We start from the raw sequence: 22,371 nt of genomic DNA, 5'->3' as shown, positions 1-22,371 counted from the left end.
TCAATGTGATACACCATATTAACAAATTGAAGGATAAAAATCATATGATCATCTCAATAGATGCAGAAAAAGCTTTCGAGAAAATTCAACACCATTTATGATAAAAACTCTCCAGAAAGTAGGCATAGAGGGAACTTAACCTCAACATAATAAAGGCGATATATGACAAACCCACAGCCAACATCATTCTCAATGGTGAAAATCTGAAACCATTTCCGCTAAGATCAGGAACAAGACAAGGTTGCCTACTCTCACCACTATTATTCAACATTAGTTTTGGAAGTTTTAGCTGCAGCAATCAGAGAAGAAAAAGAAGTAAAAGGAATCCAAATTGGAAAAGAAGAAGTAAGACTGTCGCTGTTTGCAGATGACAGGATACTATACATAGAGAATCCTAAAGACACTACCAGAAAACTACTAGAGCTAATCAGTGAATTTGGTAAAGTAGCAGGATCCAAAATTAATGCACAGAAATCTCTTGCATTCCTATACACCAGTGATGAAAAATTAGATCAATGGAACAGGATAGAAAGCCCAGAGATAAACCCACACACATATGGTCACCTTATCTTTGATAAAGGAGGGAAGGATATACAGTGGAGAAAAGACAGCCTCTTCAATAAGTGGTGCTGGGAAAACTGGACAGCTACATGTGATAGAATGAAATTAGAACACTCCCTAACACCATACACAAAAATAAACTCAAAATAGCTTAAAGACCTTAATGTAAGGTCAGGCACTCTAAAACTCTTAGAGGAAAACCTAGGCAGAACACTCTGTGACATAAATCACAGCAAGATCCTTTTTGACCCACCTCCTAGAGAAATGGAAATAAAAACAAAAATAAACAAATGGGACCTAATGAAACTTAAAAGCTTTTGCACAGCAAAGGAAAACAATTGAGACAAAAGGACAGCCCTCAGAATGGGAGAAAATATTTGCAAGTGAAGCAACTGGCAGAGGATTAATCTCGAAAATTTACAAGGAGCTCATGCAGCTCAATATCAGAAAAACAAAGAACCCGATCCAAAAATGAACAGAAGACCTAAATAGACATTTCTCCAAAGAAGATACACAGATTGCCAACAAACACATGAAAGGATGCTCAACATCACTAATCATTAGAGAAATGCAAATCAAAACTACAGTGAGGTATCACCTCACACCAGTCAGAATGGCCACTTAAAAAACTAAAAATAGAACTACCATGTGACCCAGCAATCCCACTACTGGTCATATACCCTGAGAAAACCATAATTCAAAAAGAGTCATGTACCACAATGTTCATTGCAGCTCTATTTACAATAGCCAGGACATGGAAGCAACCTAAGTGTCCATCGATAGATGAATGGATAAAGATGTGGCACATATATACAATGCAATATTACTCAGCCATAAAAAGAAACGAAATTGAGTTATTTGTAATGTGGTGGAATGACCTAGAGTCTGTCATACAGAGTGAAGTAAGTCAGAAAGAGAAAAACAAATACCATATGCTAACACATATATATGGAATTTAAAAAAAAAAAAGGTTCCGAAGAACCTAGGGGCAGGACAGCAATAAAGACGCAGACGTATAGAATGGACTTGAGGACACGGGGAGGGGGAAGGATAAGCTGGGACGAAGTGAGGGAGTTGCATGGACTTATATATACTACCAAATGTAAATTAGATAGCTAGTGGGATGCAGCCGCTTAGCACAGGGAGATCAGCTCGGTGCTTTGTGACCACCTAGAGGGGTGGGATAGGGAGGGTGGGAGGGAGACACAAGAGGGAGGGGATATGGGGATATATGTATATGTATAGCTGATTCACTGTTATAAAGCAGAAACTAACACACCATTGTAAAGTAATTATACTCCACTAAAGATGTTAAAAAATAGAATAATATATTTTAATGTCTTATTGATGAAATAACATTTAAACATATTTAAGCATAATATTTATTGCAGTTAAAACTTCATTGCTCTCAAATGAACCACTGGGCACTGAATTTGGCAGTCCTTTTATATCACTATGTGCCAGTTTCCCATTCTAGAAAACCAGAATTAGTGCTGAGAATAAATGAACAATTCCCATCAAGCAGTTAAAATTTTTAATTTTTTTCCCATGGAGAGCATGCTTCTTAAGCTGTATGACAGTGTGACTCTGACTGAATGAAAATACAGACAATTTGTTTTAAAATCAGCAGGATCATAGTTGTTCCAAACATATATACAGTATTTTTGAAATAACAGTCTAGCTCATTAATTTGGAGGTGATTATATAGTTTGTAGATTATCTAGGATTCTTTCTTCTTCCTTTCCTTCTCCTTCTCACTTCTTACCCTTGGATGGCTTTGGGGTTCCTTATTATATCTGTCATGAGGTGGACAGGGGGGATTTTAAGCCATGAGGCTAGTAGCTTAGTAATTTCTTACATGAACTATCCCACAGGAGAGTGTTGAACATTGTTGTTTGAAATGACATCTTGGGTTATCTGCAGATTTTTGACATATACAATGTACAGTTACTGTCTTATTTAACCACAGACAGCTGAAGGTTGGCTATGTGTTAAGCCTGAAGTGCTTTTTCAAGAGCCTTCACTTCTTACAATGAGTTAGGTGAGGGTAAAGTACTGGTTCCCAGTACTGAGGTTGGAGATGAAGCATGGCAAGGTTTAATAATTTCCCTGAGTTTTTCTGTTTTCTGCTCACTAAGGCATGTAAGCAAAGCATAAATGAAAATGAATTTGGTAGGCTGAATTGCAAATTTAAAAATTATAAAAGAAAGTCACATTTTAAAATTATGATAATTTGAAGGATTATTGGCAGTATATTCTATTCAATTTGCAGCTTGTTAGAACCTTATCCTTTTATTTACATATCTTTTTACATTGGCATTCCCATTAACTTTAAGTGGAGCATGATATGTGGAAAGAGATTTGGGGTGTGCTTAAGGGAATGAGAATTGAACTGATTATTAAGAATGACATCACATAGCACTTTCATCCTAAGACTTTGTTTCAATAACTAAATAAATAATCTGTGTTGATAATTTCATCTCAAGTAGCTTTTAGAAGAAGCATAAAAGACTTATTTTTCCTACAAGTAGATTGGGTGGGTTGTGCCCAACCCCCATCCTCATCACCCAAGATGAACTAGAAAATACAGAATATGCCATCATTCATTTTCCTTAAACTTTTTGAGAATAGGAAGGTTTTCTTTTCCATATGTTAATCAAATTCATAAAATAAAATGATACTCATTTGTTTCAACAGGTTTTAATACTTTTTAAAAGATTTGTGGTATCAGTAATCCAATTGGTTTACTACTGAAAGTAATTCACTTTACAATTTAGAGAAAAAAGAACAATTCACTATACAAACCAGTTGTTAATTCTCTTCCATCAACTTTTTGTTTTTAAATAAATTTATTTATTTATTTTTGGCTGTGTTAGGTCTTCGTTGCTGCGTGCAGGCTTTCTCTAGTTGCGGTGCGCGGGCTTCTCATTGTGGTGGCTTCTCTTGTTGCAGAGCAACAAGAGGGCTCTAGGCACGCAGGCTTCAGTAGTTGTGGCACGCAGGCTCAGTAGTTGTGGCACACGGGCTTAGTTGCTCCACGGCATGTGGGATCTTCCCAGTCCAGGGCTCGAACCCATGTCCCCTGCATTGGCAGGCGGATTCTTAACCACTGCGCCAACAGGGGAGTCCCTCTTCCATCAACTTTTATCATAAATATTAGGGAGAAATGTGGTTCATTTATGGTCTGCTTTGTCAACCACCTCCTTTAGCAAGTAAGGACAATACATTCCAAACTTCAAAAATCATTTTGTCTTAGTAAAAGCCATTTGTTTTTTTTCCCTCCCAACTTGGGAGATTGAGAATATTTCTCATTTCATTTTAGTTTCTCTCTAAAGACCCCCTTTTTCCTGCTAATCATGATAAAACAAGCAAGAAGAACTGTTCATACAGGCACTAGACGTGCACTTTGAGAAGAGATGTATCCGTTTTTCATCATTGGATAAAGGATTTTACTAGATAACTTTGACTCAGAAATTCTGATTCGGAGTATTTCTCAGTTCTGCTTTCTTTTATGACCATAGGTTATTTAATTAAACTTTTCTATACCTTAATCTGCTCTTGTGCATCTACCACTTTGGAAGCCATCAGAGACACTCTAAAGAAGAATTACAGTTCATCTTCCACATCTACAGCAGTTCAAAGGTCTTTGGGGAAGAGGTGTATTTTACATAAATTTGATATGTGGGCATATTTTAATTAGGATATTGAGGTCTTATTTTAATAAGTTAAATTAATAAGGATATTATGTTCAGTTTACTGTAGTTTTTTTCTTTCCCCTTTTTATTACACTTTCTAGAACTTTTTTGACCAGTAGGAATTTGACTTAGGCAAATGGAGTTATGAGTATTTTTCCTTCTTATTATGGAATTTTTCAGACATATATAAAAATAAAAGGAATAGTTTAATGAACCCCCATGTACTATCATCCAGTTTTATAGATTATCAACGTTCTATTAATATATTTTAAACAGCCATAGAATTATACTAATGAACATAAACCTTGCTCATTATTGAAGTGAAATCTTATGAAAAGTTGAGTGAAAATGAACTCTTACTATTAAATACTTTGGGAAGCATGTACCAGGAAAAATATTATAGATGGTAGAGAATACTATAATTTAATTTTTTAGTTCTAAAGTGCTTAGTAAAAGTTTTAAAAGTTTAAGGATGTGGGGAGTTCTGTGGTGGTCCAGTGGTTAGGACAGCACACTTCCACTGCAGGGAAACAGGTTCGATCCCTGGTCAGGGACCTGGGATCTTGCGTTCACAGTGTGGCCAAAAACAAAGTTTAAGGATGGGTATAATGTGGCATTAATTGAAACCTCAAAATTACACTTTACTGTGATTCTCAACTCAAAGTTTAACTTTACTGTGGCATAGTTTTATACCTCAAAGGCTAAAGAACCCAAGGAATTTTGAGAATGTTGGGAAATGTACAAGAAAATACAAATTATTGTTATCACTATAATTCGTTGTTATGGGTACAGGGGGGTTGGGAAAAAGAACAGTGTTTAAGTCTTATATCTTTCTCTGTTTCACGGTATTGTCTAATAAGATGCTTACGTGTAAATTATTTAAGAACTTTGTTTATGTATCTGTTGTTGTAGAACATGCCACCCCAAGTGTAGTGGCGTGGAGAAATGCTATTAGTTAACCATTTTATTAGCTAGCAGTTCTGTAATCTGAGCTGGGCCCAGCTGGGTGGTTCTGCTGGTCTTGCCACGTCCAGCTAGCAGATTGGCTTGGGGGCTGGGCTCAGTCAGGATGCTGCAGTGGCTGGGTTTCTCCTCTGTTTAGTCTCAGGACTCCTCTCCAGGTGACCTCTCCACAGATTCTCTCCAACAGAGTGGCTAGAGTTCTTACATGGCAGCTTAGGGCTCCAAGACACAAGAGGAGATGCTGCCAGGCCTTTCTAAGTCTTAGATTTGGAACCGGGACACTTCTGCCATATTCTTTTGGTTAAGGCAGGTCATAGGTCTATCCTGGATTCAAGAGGTGGAAATTGTACAAGAGCATGAATAAGTGTAGGCATGTACCAGACTACTACAGTCCTCATGGTGTGAGGTGATTATATTCAGAATATTTCTGAAAACAGAGTGTATGTGGGAGTTACAGTATTCAAGTGGTTTTCTGTGATGGTGATGAAAGAATTGCATTAAATTTACAATTCTAAAGATAAGCCTGGAGCTATGCTGCCATTAAGCTTGAGGTTAGCAATGTCGGAAGCTTATACTGCCTAGCTTTTGTCTTTCCTGTTGATTCAAACATTCATCTGCTTTACGTCTAGCGAAAATATTATGTTCTGGGTCTTCCCTGGGATTTCTTTCTGGGGTGTATGTATATGTGTTTAGGGAGGTGAAAGATGGGAATGGGAGGGGGGACAAGAATGTCTTACTGATTTTAAGAGGTTTGGGGCAGTATCCAGGATGAAAACTTGTCATTATACTTTTCCCTTTAGGAGATTAAGTGTATTTTATCAATTTTAGAGCAATAACCAGATTGAGAAGATCACAGGTTTGGATGACCTAAGGGTCCTGCAGATCCTAGATCTGAGCCACAATCAGATCAGTAGCCTCCAAGGCTTAGAGAGTCATGACTTCTTGGAAGTGATCAACCTCGAGGATAATAAGGTAATGTCATATTATACTTTATATGTCTTGGTTTTAGTGTCTATAATTATTTCTCAAGTGCTATCACATTCAATGCCAGCTCAGAAAAGTTATTCTAGAAAACCTCCTGGAGGAACAGTTGAAGGACTCATTTTTTTTTTTAATAAGTAATAATTCTTAATTTTTGAAAATTTGAAGATTCCTAATTATATTGTTTTGAAGGTTTAAACTGCAACCAGGTGCACATGACTTTGTGAAGTAGATACATTCATGTGAAACTTGGGGTAGAAAGATGGCATTAGGAATGTCTGACATGTCAGAGGAGGGAAACTAGAGACAAGAGAATAGCCTCAGGCTAGTGTTGCCTGTGCCCCATTTAATGAGAAGAGACACAGGAGGTGAATTCTTATATCCTATTTGTAACGATAGGGTACCTTCCCAACCCGAATGAGTTGGGGATTGGACTTACTCAAATTACCCTATCTGGCTTAATGCACACATTACTTCACCAATTATATCAATTGGATTTCACTCTTAATTACATTTTATTTTTAATAAAGCATTTGTGCTCCTAATCATGGTGTATTAAGTTGGTACCTATAACTCACCTCTTATGCAATCAGATCTACATTGTGATTTTATTCATCTCGAGTACTTTTTCATATTTGGGGGAAATATTTCATAAGGAAGACAAATGGTTATTTCTTCTTGAAAATGAAAATTTTGGCTAACCCTGAAAGAGACATAGATCCTAGCTGGAGTGAGATGCGTTCCTGTGGAGATATTTCTCTGTTCGGCTGTGTTGGTGCTTATCAGCTGGGTCTGATGACTCTTTCTCCAATGAGCTTCCATTAGCTGTTAGATTTCTAAAAATCAAGAAAAGGAGGCAATCTTTAGGTCTGAGAAGAAGTGGATTTTTAATCACAGGCAAAAACTGTTCCTCCTCATTTTCACTTGACTTGCATATTAAATTGTTTGTTAACTTCTAAGGTTAATTCTAGTGGGTGACTTTTGTTCACTGTCCCACCTGTCTTATGAAGTCAGCACAATCTCTGTCTCATATGGTTTTAGTGTCTTTTTCATGAAATCGCCATTAAAATGGTTTACAGATACATACACGTGGCGTTCAAACGGCAGAATGCACTCATTAACATTTCAACTCAGTGCATCTCAGGATTTAGGAGTAATGGTAATAATAATGACAATTACAGTCATAAAATTATGCAGAGATTTTCATTGCGTATTTATGCACAAGGCACTGTTTTAAGCACTTTGCATATATCATCTCATTTAATCCTCATTATAACCCTATTATTATTGCTATTCTACAGATGAAGAAACTGGAGCAAAGAGACGTTAAGTAACTTGTCCAAAGTTATACCATATCCAGCGAAAAGCATAGCCAGGGTTCAGACAGAATGATTTACCTCCAGAGTCAGTGTTCTTAACCCTGCAGGCTAATACATTAAATGAAATGCTAATGGCCCTCCCTTCAGAAAAGTGTGTGGTGTTGTCATGATCTAGAAGAGTGCTTTCTGGCTTAAATATAATGTGAGCCTCATGTGTAATTTTAAATTTTCTAGTAGCCACAATAAAAAGGTAAAAAGAAACAGGTGAAATTAATTTTTTGCTTTATTTAGCCCAATATATCCAAAATATTGTCATTTCAACATGTAATCTTTATAAAAATTATTGATGAGATATTTTATGTTCTGTTGTTTCATACTACGTTTTGGACATCTATTGTGTATTTTGCACTTATAGTACCTTTGAATTTATCCTGGCCATATTCCCAGTGGTGAGTAGCTACATAGGGCTAGTAACTACCATATTGGGTAGCACAGGTCTAGAAAGACCTCATGAATAGTATGGTGTTCTCTTCCATTCCAGGAGACTTTTCAAATTACATTTGAAATAGTTGAAGAAAAAAAGGGGGATCATTCGGGAAGAACAGAGTTTATTATTTTCAAATATTGAAGAGACTCATTAAAAAAGAAAAAAATGGCCACACGTCCCAAAGGAGGGATCCTTTGGCAACGATTGGGTCCGTAATAATGGCACAATTCCCTCACTCCCCGCTGGGCAGGTTGGGGAACAACCAACAGTATGTGAAATATTCTGTAAGCCGAGCCATCCAAAGATTTCCTCAGAGATTTCTCTAGCACTACGGAGAATACTGTGTATCAAGGATGGAAAATTTATAATTTAAGAGAAACATAACATAGCTCTTGCTTCTCATATGATTAACTTGATGTTAGCAATATTATCTTATTGGGAGCACCTTTATCAGTATTATTTACTTGGTATAAGCTGTTGAAACATTGCCGTAGCTTCACATGATCATTTGAACATCTCTTTTAAGATTTTTTGCAAATTCATCATGAGCTGGTGATTTGGGGGCCTTTGTCTCTCTCCACTCTGCAATCCTTGCTAGATTTTAAGTCATTTCTATCATTTAAAACTTATCCCCAAAATGTTAACTCTATTATAACCTCAGCCTTTTCTTCTAGAAGCAAAATATTGGTCTGGGAGTTACTTAGAGACTGCTCTTTTACTTCTCTGAGTCTTACTTAGTGTCATTATTTCCTCTATCTATCTAGCATGTATTTTAAGAAAAAGACTTAACAGGCCTCTTTAGGTCTGGATGGTTAGGCTTGGAGAGCATGGCTTAAAAGGAAATGTCAAAGAAAGGAGCCAACTTCTCCCTGCATAGTGGAAGTTGAAAGGCTTCTGCTTGGTGGGGAGTAGCCAACAGGGGCAGAGATCAGGGAAGAAGGGTAGACCGGAATCTGGGGATCAGCGCTGCTGGTATGACATTCTTGGCATCAGATGGCTGAAGTTCCTTTCAGAATATAATCTTTCTGGCAGTGTTTCACTTTAGATGGTTTGGGGGTGTTGTGTCTGTACACCTTTTGTGATCGCCTGTGACACACACAGCCTTGGGTCTTGGCATTTGAAGAGAGAAGACGTGAGGGTGGGTCTGCTGCCGGGTGAGGTCTGCAGGACGGGGTGGGCGGCGCATGCAGGATGGCCCGCGCCCGGTGCACATCACCAGTTCAGCAGAGGTGGGCGCTGGTAGCCAGGTGCCTCCACATGTGTTCCCCTCTGCCCTTACCCACTTCATCCTACCTTTGAAAGGATGGGGGGCGGAGCTGGATCCCTCTCATTTGACTCTCAAAAGACTGGCTCATCCCAACTGACATCTTATTGATAATATTTTGCATAGTCTATGATTATTCTATTCATAGTGTTCACAGTATTTACAAGATCTTTCCATGTTAAGCACCATCGATGTTACCATCTTCTAAAGTGGTTGCCTAGTGTTCCTATTGTGGGACTGTGCCATGGCTCATTTCATCACATAATGATGGAATTTTTCAGAATTGAGAAAATTTTGAACTTTTACCAAAAACGTTAGACCGAATGCTCATGTATCTAATATTTGTCTGTCTGATGATCTTTTCAGTATAAACCTCCTGAAGTGGGATAGCTGTTTTATAGCTTATGCATGTGTAACACATCCACTCCCACCAGCAATGTCTGCGAGTGCACGTGGCCAGGATGCGTTGGTGAGACGTGTAGGCTGCGAGGAAACATCTCCTCCTAACATTTGTGTTAGGTCCAAACGCAAGAGCTATAGGCTAGAGGGGAATCAATCTATTGATTGATTGAGCAGTGTGAACCAAAGTGACTCTTCCACCTTCCCAAATAACACAATATTTAAACATTGATCCTTTTATCTTGTAGGTGATCCAAATGGCAATTTAGTGGAGAGTCTAGTCATCTTATGGAAAAAGCATAACATTGCTAAAACCAGATTAATGTGTGCAGGTTGTATATTGTAACTCGGAATTGGCCTTTCATATTATATCTTTGAAAATGGCATCCTTAGAACATGGCACATGTGTTCCTCCCCTGATTTAGCTTTGGGAATAGCTTACATTTCAACTGCATTTTGTGGTTGGATAACTCAGGAACTATTAGTGACTCTGCTGTTGGAGTGATCTTACCATGCATGCAGAAATGACTTGGGGAGAAATAGAAATGAAAAAGTGATTATTAATTTTTTGTAAAAGTTCAGCATCTACATCTGAAATAAGATTATAATTATGCTAATTACAGGACATTTAAGGAAAACTGTTTGTCTTTAGTTTAGTGGAGAATTCAGGCCTGCTGCCACCCAAGCTCTATCCCTGCTCAAATTAAGGGACTATCAAGCAACCTTTTTCCCTCTTAACTTTTTAGAGTCGTGAAACATTACCTATACAAAAAAAGTGTATAACACATAAACGTACAGTTTAGCAAAGAATTTTAAGGTGAATAGTCATGTAACATTCACATCAAGAAATATGTCATACAATCTCCCATGTTTACCTTTTCTTAAAACAATTATCTCATTGAGAAAATGATAGAGCTACACATGTACATGCAGTAAGAAGGCTTCCCCAGTCGCAGATAACCACAATAACCAGCAGAAGCAAGCAGTGTTGGGGAGGGAGATTGGGGAGCTGGAGGCTAGGCGGAATAGTGATGCGGAGAAGCATGTAGCCCTTGCGTACATTTTTTGCAGTTTCTCTGATTCTGTGTACTATTTTATTTCTGCCTTAAGATAATCGTGGGTGAGTTGAGGAACATCTACCTCATTGTTCTCTATCCAGAGAGGAAAAAAGAAAATGTGGCTGTGAGTTTGCATTTACTGAAGGAACATGCAATAATTCCCTTGTTCTGTGTAGCTTTGTGGAGTTCTCATTAAAAAGCTGGATAGTCACAAGAGCAATTTTTAAAATAAGCTGAGTTTAAAGGGTCCAAAGTAGCTCCTCTTATATTCTGTTCTCTGTTGTCTTGGTGCATTTAGTCTGTTGATTATATTGTGTGTGTGTGTGTTTGTTTTTGGATTAAACAGATTGCTGAGCTGGGTGAAATAGAATACATTGAAAACCTACGTCTCCTTCGAGTTCTTAATCTTCTAAGAAATCCAGTTCGGGTGAGACATCCTTTATGTTGGGGGCAGGGGAGAGGGATGAGGACTTTCTTGAAATTCTTCTTTATGAAGTGCTTTTGATAGAACATCAGGAATGTGAATAAGGTGTGTTTATCTTCATTCTCTATTAGAAGGTGTAAGCAAAGTCGCACCTATGTACCACCACCATAGGTACATGTAAAGACTGAGCTTGTATACTGGCTGCCTACTCTGTGTGGTCATTTGTGACTCATCCGGGTGGTAATAAAGGTTATCAGGCGGGAGCTATTGAGATTGTAGAGCAATGTCCTTTTACATGAAAGACTGCACGATGCCTGAGGTGTAGATGGAATGTGGTCCCTATTTTATAACAGAGGAAAGTCTAAGAGTAGACACTTAAAGAAATTCGCCTGGGGATTGTTGTAAAATTGGCATTGTAAAATGTTTATAGAAAAAAATCATATATTTCCTACTGATTCTTCACCTATGGATATCAAACTTTCAGACTTTTTCAGGATTCTCTTTTTTTTCCCCCAGTGATAGATCCTTTCTCCTCAACTCTGTCCCTCCCTCTTTGTGCATATGTCATTCATTCCCCTTTCTGTCTATATCCTTCACTCGCCTTTCCATAGACTCTTGAATGTGTATGTATCTCTGAGTACCTTTCTTTTTGTGTGTGTCTTGAGAAACGTGTCCCAGCAGGCAAAAAAATCAAAATAAAAAAATGAAAAATAAGATCTAAAAATAAAAACAATGTTTGGTATGAGAGTAGTGGCAGGCAATTTAAAAACATCCCTGGGAAAGAAAGGGTTTAAAGTGGCCGTCCCTCCCAGTTCCAGATCCATAAAGAGCATCTAGGTGTTTGCATAAATAAATAGCACAAACCCTTTCACATGTTAACTCATTTATATATAAACTTCCCCCACATTTGCACTTTGAAGTACACAAAAGGTACCATTGTATATTCATTTCATGTATATTCTCATCCTCAAAACGTATCACCCACTTAATATCTTTCCCTTCAAAGAGATGTAGCTTCTTAATACAAAATAACTGTAATTATATTTCTAAAAGGCAGGCAATCCTAACACAGAAGATGATAGGGAGTAATATGGAGGTTGTTCTATAAATGAATATCATTTTATTATTGTAAAACAAATTCCTAATTAATGATACAAATTAATATAAAACAATACAAAGTAATATATAATGAGAAATTAATGAAACTCTTTGGAATTAGAAGATAGGGTTTGGATCACTGGCCATAGAACCTTAGATGAAATACTTCACTTCTCCGAGCCTTAGTTGTTTTTCTCTTTAGAAATGAAGATAATCAGAACTGTCCTGCTTATCTCACAGGGAGATTAACAAGATCACACATTTGAAAAGCTTTATAAGTTACAAGGCACAGTCTGCATTTGAATTGTTAATATAAGGGGACTTAAGCTGAAAATGTAAAGACCTATGCAGGGTGTGTGTGTGTGTGTGTGTGTGTGTGTGTGTGGGTGTGTGTGTGTGTGTGTGTGAATGAATGACAGCGTTAGTAGGTGAAAGCCCTAAGCTCGTGAAAGTAGACTGCTAGTGGAAAAGGAAAGTAACTGAATAACCCTCTTAATATTTTAAACAGGAAAAATCTGACTATTGTTCCTTCGTAATTTTTATGCTACTTCGATTAACAGAATTAGATCAGAAGGAGATAAAAGTGGAAGAAAAGGTATGTAATCACATCATTTCCTGTGTTTATGAGTTGATAGGCTCAAAAGCTCCTGCTGCCTGCTGCAAGACCAATACAATCCATAAATGATTACATAACAGTATGTACATTCATTATTCAGGGGGCGTTTCCTTGTCCTAGGATCTATCTGTTTAACCCTCTGCAGAGCTGAGCATCAACACGAATGCAGTGAAAGTGCTGCTCTTGGTACAGTGAGGAGACTGGCTGTGGGAAACAGAAGCAGCCTCCATGTACCTAGGCTGGCAGCAGTATGGCCGACTGTTAGTTTGGATAACTATCATATTTGGAGGGTGTGTGATCCTATCTGTGTTACTCTAAAAGTTCACTTAATAATGAAGTGAATTATAATGTCATTCTACCACATCATCGAAAAGGACTCAAATAAATCAATACTCTGATTTTTAAATCCTTTATTCTACTCTTTAAGATAATGATTCTTCTGGACACAAGTTGAGAGTAACCAGACATTGAATGCTAGCACCTGCCAGCCCCTTCCATACCTGTGGAAGCTAATTTATCATGCTGTCGTGACTGGCGTCAGCTGAAATCTCCACTAATGAGGGGTTTCTTACACTGGATGCAAATTTGAGATGGGAATGAAAAAGCAGGTATAAATATGCAAAGAGGCAGATATTCCAGTTCATAAATGCCTTTCTGAAATCTTGGTTAAAAAATAGTTACAGATGCTAGTCTCTTATCATTCTCTCACTCAAAGGCACTTATTCGATTTCTCTTTCCCTTTAACGTTGTGCGAAGGGAATAACATTTAAAACCACGCATTAGATAAAGGTATGGTAGACAAGAATAGTGTATTTAGAGGGATGACAAAGCTGGGGGACGGAGAACTGTCCATCGTGGGGAAAAGGCCCATATCTTTGAAAAGAGAAAGTTACACTAAAAGAGGGGGAGGTTTCGTAGAATTTGAGATCATAGGGATAGTTCTTGGCATGACGGCATGAGGAAAAATTCTGCAGTAACAACTACCTGGAATCTAGAACTATGAATTTTATTTCTTTTCATACTAAAAGTTGAAATGTTTACTATATTAAAGGTCATCTTAGACTTTAGAGGTTTTGATTTTGTTTTTGCTTTTTTCCTTTCAAACCAGGGAGTATAAAGAAATAGGTGACCAAGGGGCTCCAGCTCAATACTTTAAAATAATTATTATTCTTTAGGTTTTAGGAAAGTTAGAGTAGACATGAAGACAGAACACAGATTCCTGGTCGCATGTCTAGGACATTTCATTAAAGAAAATCTAAGGCTTGTCTTCCTTTTAAAATGAATGTTTTTCTTTTCCCTTTGCATTTCTAATTCTGGAAAAGGTTGCGGCAGTGAATAAATACAACCCTCCCCCAGAAGTGGTCGCAGCCCAAGATCACATGACCCACGTTTTCAACAGCATGATGCAGCCACAGAGGATCTTTGACAGGTATTCCTTAGGGACCCTTTGGGTAGAACTCGGGGTAGCCAGCACAGGACAACCTCATCATTTCCCTAGCCCTCTATTTTGTGACCCATTCCTTTCTCACCTCTCTGAGGGAGGGGATCAGGTCTTTATTTGGCAGGCTGTGTAGTCTCAGATATAGCGTATTATCATCACATGTTTGAATATGGGGCTCACTTGTTGGCATTTTCCCAAGCATGGCGATGAGTAGATTCAACTTCCCTCTTTCATCTGGACCCTTGAATGGTGGCTAGCCTGTGACATAGGATGGGTGAAATGAAAAAGAAAAAAAGTTTGCCGACTTTTCTGCTGTAGGATAGAACCACAGACCTTAGCCTCATTAACAGAGAATTGTGATGATCTCCATCCATTGTCAATTTCTCCTTAGCTGTGCGTGAATGCTAGATACCCCTGCCAAAGAGCACCCAAGACCGCAGGTTATACGTTAGAGAGTCCCTAGAAGGAGGCCCTCCTCACCTAAGGGAAACCCGAAACAGTCTTTACAGTGATTGCCCTGAGCCCCAGGCAGCCTAGCAGGGAAGAGTCACCCAGCTTGGGTGAACACAGGAACAGAATCTCTCACCTCTGAGTTCGAAGACAGATCTACCACGATTTCTCCGTATCTTTTTAAACAATCTGTTGGAGCAGATGGCCATTTACGCTATAAGTATAATACAGAAATTCTATCAATGCCCAAAGGCGTTTTAAAATTACTTGTAAAATCTCTTGGTTATAAATGGCTTCTCTTCTTCATGTGGTCTGCTCCGGTACTTCACACAGTTGGTTTCCCACAGAGAGAAAATGTTTTATTTTGCATCCAGGACATGACTTTTTACATGCAATTTAATAATGTAGACGTTGACAGTTTTATATATTTATGGTAGCTGTCTAGGTGAAATGATTTATCATTTATTTGCATACATCTAGAAAAGCACATTTGATTTAAAAGAAGGGCATTTATGTCCTCATTGTATTTCTTTTCTAGTTTATGAGATTGCTAGTTGTTTCATGCTTTAGGGTACATTTATATAAAAATATGTATCAAAGAAATTTACAGCAACGTCTGATAAACACGTATTTCTGGTTCATTTCTGGCTGTCAGGCAGAGAAGAGCAAATGGCCAAGCAGCCCCAGATGCTCTGGGATGGAGCAGGGCTCACTCTGAAAAGCTCATGGAGACAGGAACAGGGGTGCCATGCCCTTCCCACTCTGGGTCAGGATGCAGCTCCCTTGGCAGCCCCAGGAGTCAGGCTTCAGGAGAGGAACCCTGACTCTTGGTCTTGGGACTTTTAGGCTGTGATATTGGGGAATCACTGTCCCCTCTTCTGGCGGGATTGGGGTGAGGATCCAATATTGAAATGACACGGCAGAACCTTGACTCTGGCCTGGTAGTGAGTGATAGCTTTCTTGCTCCCACCTATGACAAGGTTCTCTGGGCTGATCTTGTACAAGCCCTGTCCGAACTCTGGAATCGGCCATTTCTCCAAGAAGCCCTGGTTTATTTCAGTGAGAAATGGTATTCCCCAATCATAATGTGGGTGCTAGAGACAAACATGGCACTGGGTTGATCATTGTTTCCAGGTCTTTTAGTGGACAGAGCTAGGAATATATTTCCTTCCCTCCCTCCCTCCCTTCCCTCCCTCCCTTCCCTCCTTTCCCTCCCTCCCTTCCCTCCCTCCCCTCCCCTCCTTCTTTCCTTCCTGCCTTCCTTCCTTCCCTACATTCATTGATCCATCTATCTATTCTTTCTTTCTATCTATCCATCCACCCATCTTGCCTATTTGTACCTACCTATTACATCTGTTCATTCTTTTATATCTATCTAATCTGTATCTAGATAGATCTATCTATAGATAGATGGTAAAACACCTGCTGAATTCATATTGGTACAATTCAATTTCAAGACTGTAGTTGAGCTTTTACTTAATCTCATCTCTGTTACATCTGTATCTCCTTTTCTCCCTCACCAAAGACACAGAGGAAGATGGAATTAGAATATCCCATAATTGCTCTTTTTTAAAGTCCCATATTACACCACAACAGTATCAGAATACCAGTAGTAATAATTACTGAAAACATTAAAAACATATTTTGCCTATGTTCCTCCCATTAACCATTCCCCCATTGTTTTTTATTGTGGTAAAAAAAAAATATATATATATATATAAAACACATAAAATTTGCCATTTTAACCACTTTAAAGTGTACAGTTCAGTGGCATTAATTATATTCACAATGTTGTGCAACCATCACCACCAGCTGTTTCCAAAACTTTTTCATCACCCCGAACAGAAGCTCTGTAAACATTAGGCAATAACTCCCCATTTCCTGGTACTCCCGGTCCCTGGTAACTTCTCATGTATTTTCTGTCTCTATGAATTTGCCTACTGTATATATTTTATATAAGCATCAATCACTCCACTTTAAAAATAGTGTACTGTATTTATATTGTCAGAACATATATCCATCACACACTGTACTTTCTCCTTTGCTGTCATTTAGTTTTCTGGGTAACGGCCTATTTATTGCTTACTGCCAGCCCTTACAACTGATGCCTTCTCTTGAGTCATTTTGGTTGTATGAAGCTTGTTCTCTAGCAGATTCCTTAGGAAGAGCTGTGGAATCAGTATCTCTTGAAATCTTGCATGTTGATCATATTCTCTGTGCTTTACACTTGAAAGTCATTTTTGCTATATGTAAAGTCCATGGCTCACACTTTTTCTCTTGACAATATTAGAAGGGTTTCTCCATTTTCTTTTGGTGCAAAACATTGCTGTCAAAAAACTGGTGACAATTTAATTTAATTTAAAGTTTACCTCTGAGAGGGCAGTCTTATTTCCCCTTATAAATCATGTGTTCTCTTTTTCTAGCTGAATAATCCCCCCAGCTTTTTTTAAGTCCAGCAATTTTACTAGACTATGTCTTGGTATTATTGTTACAACATTTATAGCCCAGTTGTTCTAGGCTAATATTCTCAGGTATGTTGTATAGTGTTATTTTATTTTTTTTTTATTTCAGAAAGGTTTTCTTGAATGACATTCTTTAATATTTGTTCCTTAGCTTTGGTTTTCTTCTTCAGGAAGAAGATCTCCTTTGCCTATCCTCAATATTTGTCACTTTCTCTCCAAATTTTTTCCTTTAATTACTTAAAAAAATTATTTTGAGGTAATTTTAGATTCACATGCATTTGTAAGAAATAATACAGAGAAATTCTAGATATCTTTCACCCAGTTTCCTCCAGTGGTAATATCTTGCTTAGCTAAAGTAGAATATCAAAACCAGGAAGCTGACATTGATACAAGCCACCAACCTTATCAAGTTTCACCAGTTTTGCATGTACTCCTGTGTACATTTAGTTCTGTGCTATTTTATCACATGTGTAGATTCACATGAGCATGACTCCAGTCAAGATACAGGAGTTTTGTCACATGGATCCCTTTGCTTCCCTTTCATAGCTACAGCCACCTCCCTCCTGTTCATCTTCCCTAACGTTTGCCAACCAATGATCTGTTCCCCTTCTCTGTAATGCTGTCATTTCAAGAAGGCTATATAAATGGAATCATAGAGTATATGTATAACCTTTTGGGGTTGACCTTTTTTTTTTTTTAACTTAGCCTCTGTTGAATATATCAATGGTTCATTCCTTTGTATTGCTGAGTAGTATTCCTTGGTATGAATGCACCACAATTAGTTTAACCAACCATCGAAGGACATCTGGGCTGATTCCAGTTTTTGGCTACTACAAATACAGCTTTTATGAGCTTTCACGTGTAGGCTTTTGGACATTGCAGTTTCAACCTGCCTGCTTTCTGCTGGATACCCACTGTTTTGGGGTTCCCTTGTTCTCAGACGCTACCCATTGCTTCCTCCTTCTTCCTCTTGCCCAGCTTCCAGTTCCATAAGAGTCTTGCGGGTTTGTGGCTTTTCATCTGGTTTGTTATCCACATTTTCCATGGGCTTTTGTTCTCAAGTTTTTCTGTTTTCCTGTGAGTATCCAGAGAGATTGAAAAATTATGCTGCACTGCCCCCATTCTTCACAGAATCTATACCTCAACCATGATTTTTTCAAAATATTATATTTTATTCCATATTTCTAGAATTTGTGTCTTGAGTGGAACCCAAACACTTCAGCTCTGCATGTTGCAAGAGATTTTATATGAATTAGTCCTTTGGTCTTTTAGACCAGAAGCCATGCCGAGATTCATATATCAGCTCTTACTTATTAGTTGTTACTTTAAGCAAGTTAATTAACCTCTCTGTACTTCAGTTTCTTTATGTGTTAAGTGGGCATAATGGTAGAATCATCTTCATTAGCTTCCTGTGATAATTAAATGAGGTAATGCATGTAAGACGCCTAGAATAGCACCTGGCATATAGTAATTGCTCAGGTAAATTTCAGTGATTACTGTTTTCTTTGCACATGAGTATTCTTTTTTTTATTGGAGTATAATTGCTTTACAATGTTGTGTTAGTTTCACATCTGTGTTCTAATTAGATAGATACAGATGTTAAAGTTTACCTCTCAGAGGGCAGTCTTATTTCTTTCATTTTGAAGTTCTTGGGGGGAATACTTTTATCAACCAAGAATTAATATCTCTTACCATATTTTTCCTTTAAAAAATCTTGTTAAGGTAAATTTTTTTGCTATTTTGCAGTCGACTTGCTTCTGGAAAGTAGGACCATCCTTCCATAGAGTGTCTACATATAGCAAATGCTGGATTACTGGATTAATTGTGATTGTGACGTGGACACTTTACACACTGGATGCATTAATATACATGTCTGCTCTGCCCTGTTGCAGCACCCTTCCTAGTCTGGATGCCCCTTATCCCATGTTGGTATTAGCTGGTCCTCAAGCATGTGGTAAACGAGAACTGGCTCACCGCCTCTGCAGACAGTTCAGCACTTACTTCAGATACGGGTAAGTTTCCTTATTGGCTGGTAAGGCTGTAAAATGTCGGATATTGCTAATGTTGGCTATTAAAATGTACATAGAAGGCTTATGAGCTTCTTTGCCAGTTATTACACTGTGATATTCGCTGTATTTTTTTTTTTTTTTTTACTTTAATCCTCCAAATGTTTTACTTAATTCAGTGACAGCCGAAATCACGCTCCAAGGTTTGGAAATACACGTGGTTGTAATAAAGCATCATGGTGTTGGAACACGGGCTCCTCCTGTTGCCATGTGGTGTGACAGCATGAATCACAATGTTGTGATGGATGGTGGGTGGGTCTGTGCACCGGTGACAGCCTCTCCTAATCTCTGTTGGAGCTCACGCTGCCAGCATGTCATCTGCTTTATTTCCACGCAGGCCTTTCTCTTTTGAGGCATATTTCAGAAGGAAGGAAAGAGAAATGGCAGCAAAAGATTTCCTTTTCCTTTCCCTCAGGTTAGCATTCAATACACTTTCAGTTTTCTGGAGCAGATATTTTGCTGTGTGGTTCCCTAATGACTCAGTTAAAATAGCAGAATATATCCAAAAGACTAGAACCATCCTAGAAAATCTTCAGCTGGATTTACAGACTTTTTTTTTTTAAAGGTGTCTGGGTCTCAGATTTAGTTATTCCTGTGGCCTTTTAAACTGGTTTCCTCTTTTATTTTTTTATGTATGGCAAAGACATTACTGTTAGATTAGTGATGTTTGTCAATGAGCTGAGAGAATGTGACTGCAAAGATATATAGGACAGCAAGAAAAAGAAATGCAAATTATTTTCTAATGCTGTTGCATACAGGTTCCTTCCCTTAAGCTACACAAGTTCAAACAATGTAAATACTATTTTAAACAGGTCCAGTTATCTAGAGATCTAAAATTACATCCCTCATTCGAACAACTCTAGAATACAAATACTATAGAATAATTGACTCATTAATATATTCTAAACACCCTGAAGCAACCAAAATAAATTAAAACTTAATATCAGAATTTAAAAGTACAGAGTGTCATTATGCTTATACAGCGGTACTGAACGTGTTTCAAAAGATAAGTGAAGCACAATGAATGGACAATCAAATTAGGGCAAAAAGGTGTATCCTGACTATCGTGCTAATGTGGAAACCTGGAACCTTTCAGCAAACCAAAGTGACTTACATAAACCAAAGCTTTCCCTGGTTAGAAGTCCTTTCACCTCTCTGACACCTATTCTGTTGCAAATGGTTCATAGCCTATCCTTCATATTTGTTTGTGATATGCACTCTGAGGCATGCTGGGCCAGATGTGTCCTTAGAGGTGTTTATTAACTCATCATCAAAATTCTGATCCAGTCCGCCTCAACATTCCCACCTGGATAGGCCCCCTCAATGTTCATTTTCATTAAATCCTGCTTTTCCCCTATTAGAATGTCTATCCATCATGCTTGGGATGGTGTATTTAATGCCTGTTTCCCCTGCTCGACTGTAAGCCCAATGAGGGTGGGGACCAATGTCAGCTGTGCTCACCACTGAGTTCTCATTGTTCAGCAGAAGGCCAGGAACTTAATAAACGCATGAGAAATATTTGCTAAATGAAAGACTAAGTGATTGAGTGAATGGATGGATGAATGAATTAATGGTAGTATATGCAAAATTTAGTGGGAAATAACTGTGGTAAGAAGCGTAGGTGGTTTTTCCCAACCTCCACTGATGGATCCATGGAGAGATGAAGGGATTCATTCATTTGTTCATCCATTCTTTCAATAAATATTTATTGAGTTCTTCCCATGTGATAGGTCCTGAAGATACAGTGGGAACAAGATCGGTGAGGCCCTTGCCTTAATGAAACTTGTAATCTGGTAGGGGACTCAGACCTTAGTTAGCACCATATGCAGTCTGTGTGGAGGCACAAGATGACAAAACAAAATCCTAAAATTAGCTTCCTGCCCCTATACTGTTACTGTTGCCACTGCTGTTTTTCTCCTCTGGATGGGATTAGTGGCAAGAGGAAAGACACCCATAAATACCCCACACTCATGCATCCACCTCCCTCACAGGCTCAGAAGCCTTGCCTAACCATGTACGGGCACCCTCATGGGGGCAGAGGTCAGGGCTTCTTCAATAGCACATCATTCACCAAAGCAAGGATCAGAGAGCATATCACTGCATCAGAAAAGGTATTAGGGAGCTAGTAATTTCAAGCATTGAGAAAGTCAGATAGTACTACTATTATATGTGGCAACTTTCTAATTAAAACAAATGATAAAACCAAAGCACATCCTCAGGGGCAACTCATTGCTCTTGTTTACTTTATTTATTTATTTTTTAATTTAATTTTATTTAATTTGTTTATACAGCAGGTTCTTATTAGTCATCCATTTTATACACATCAGTGTATGCACGTCAATCCCAATCTCCCAATTCATCACCCCACCACCACCCCACGCCCCTGCTGCTTTCCCCCCTTAGTGTCCACACGTTTGTTCTCTACATCTGTGTCTCAATTTCTGTCCTGCAAACCGGTTCATCTGGACCATTTTTATAGGTTCCACATATATGCGTTAATATTTGATATTTGTTTTTCTCTTTCTGATTTACTTCACTCTGTATGACAGTCTCTAGATCCATCCACGTCTCTACAAATGACCCAGTTTTGTTCCTTTTTATAGCTGAGTAATATTCCATTGTATATATGTACCACATTTTCTTTATCCATTCGTCTGTTGATGGGCATTTAGGTTGCTTCCATGACCTGGCTATTGTAAATAGTGCTGCAATAAACATTGGGGTGCATGTGTCTTTTTGAATTATTGTTTTCTCTGGGTATATGCCCAGTAGTGGGATTGCTGGATCATATGGTAATTCTATTTTTAGTTCTTTAAGGAACCTATACTGTTCTCCATAGTGGCTGTATCAATTTACATTACCAGCAACAGTGCAAGAGGGTTCCCTTTTCTCCACACCCTCTCCAGCATTTGTTGTTTGTAGATTTTCTGATGATAGCCATTCTAACTGGTGTGAGGTGATACCTCATTGTAGTTTTGATTTTCATTTCTCTAATAATTAGTGATGTTGAGCAGCTTTTCATGTGCTTCTTGGCCATCTGTGTGTCTTCTTTGGAGAAATGTCTATTTAGATCTTCTGCCCATTTTT

At 38.2% G+C, this 22,371-nt stretch overlaps 1 protein-coding gene across 1 annotated transcript in view; it reads left to right on the top strand.

Annotated features, from left to right (window-relative positions):
* Positions 1–22,371, top strand: part of LRGUK (leucine rich repeats and guanylate kinase domain containing) — a 92,965-nt gene that overhangs the window by 36,339 nt on the left and 34,255 nt on the right. The window contains 5 exon segments of the mRNA XM_055084828.1: positions 6,048–6,191; positions 11,074–11,154; positions 12,758–12,844; positions 14,188–14,294; positions 19,111–19,230. Of these exon segments, the coding sequence (XP_054940803.1) occupies positions 6,048–6,191; positions 11,074–11,154; positions 12,758–12,844; positions 14,188–14,294; positions 19,111–19,230 (539 nt within the window).

The sequence above is a fragment of the Physeter macrocephalus genome, chromosome 5, assembly GCF_002837175.3.
Source record: "Physeter macrocephalus isolate SW-GA chromosome 5, ASM283717v5, whole genome shotgun sequence".
Classification (NCBI taxonomy): domain Eukaryota; kingdom Metazoa; phylum Chordata; class Mammalia; order Artiodactyla; family Physeteridae; genus Physeter; species Physeter macrocephalus.
Note: the sequence above shows the minus strand (reverse complement) of the source record. Positions and strands in the feature narration are given on the sequence as shown.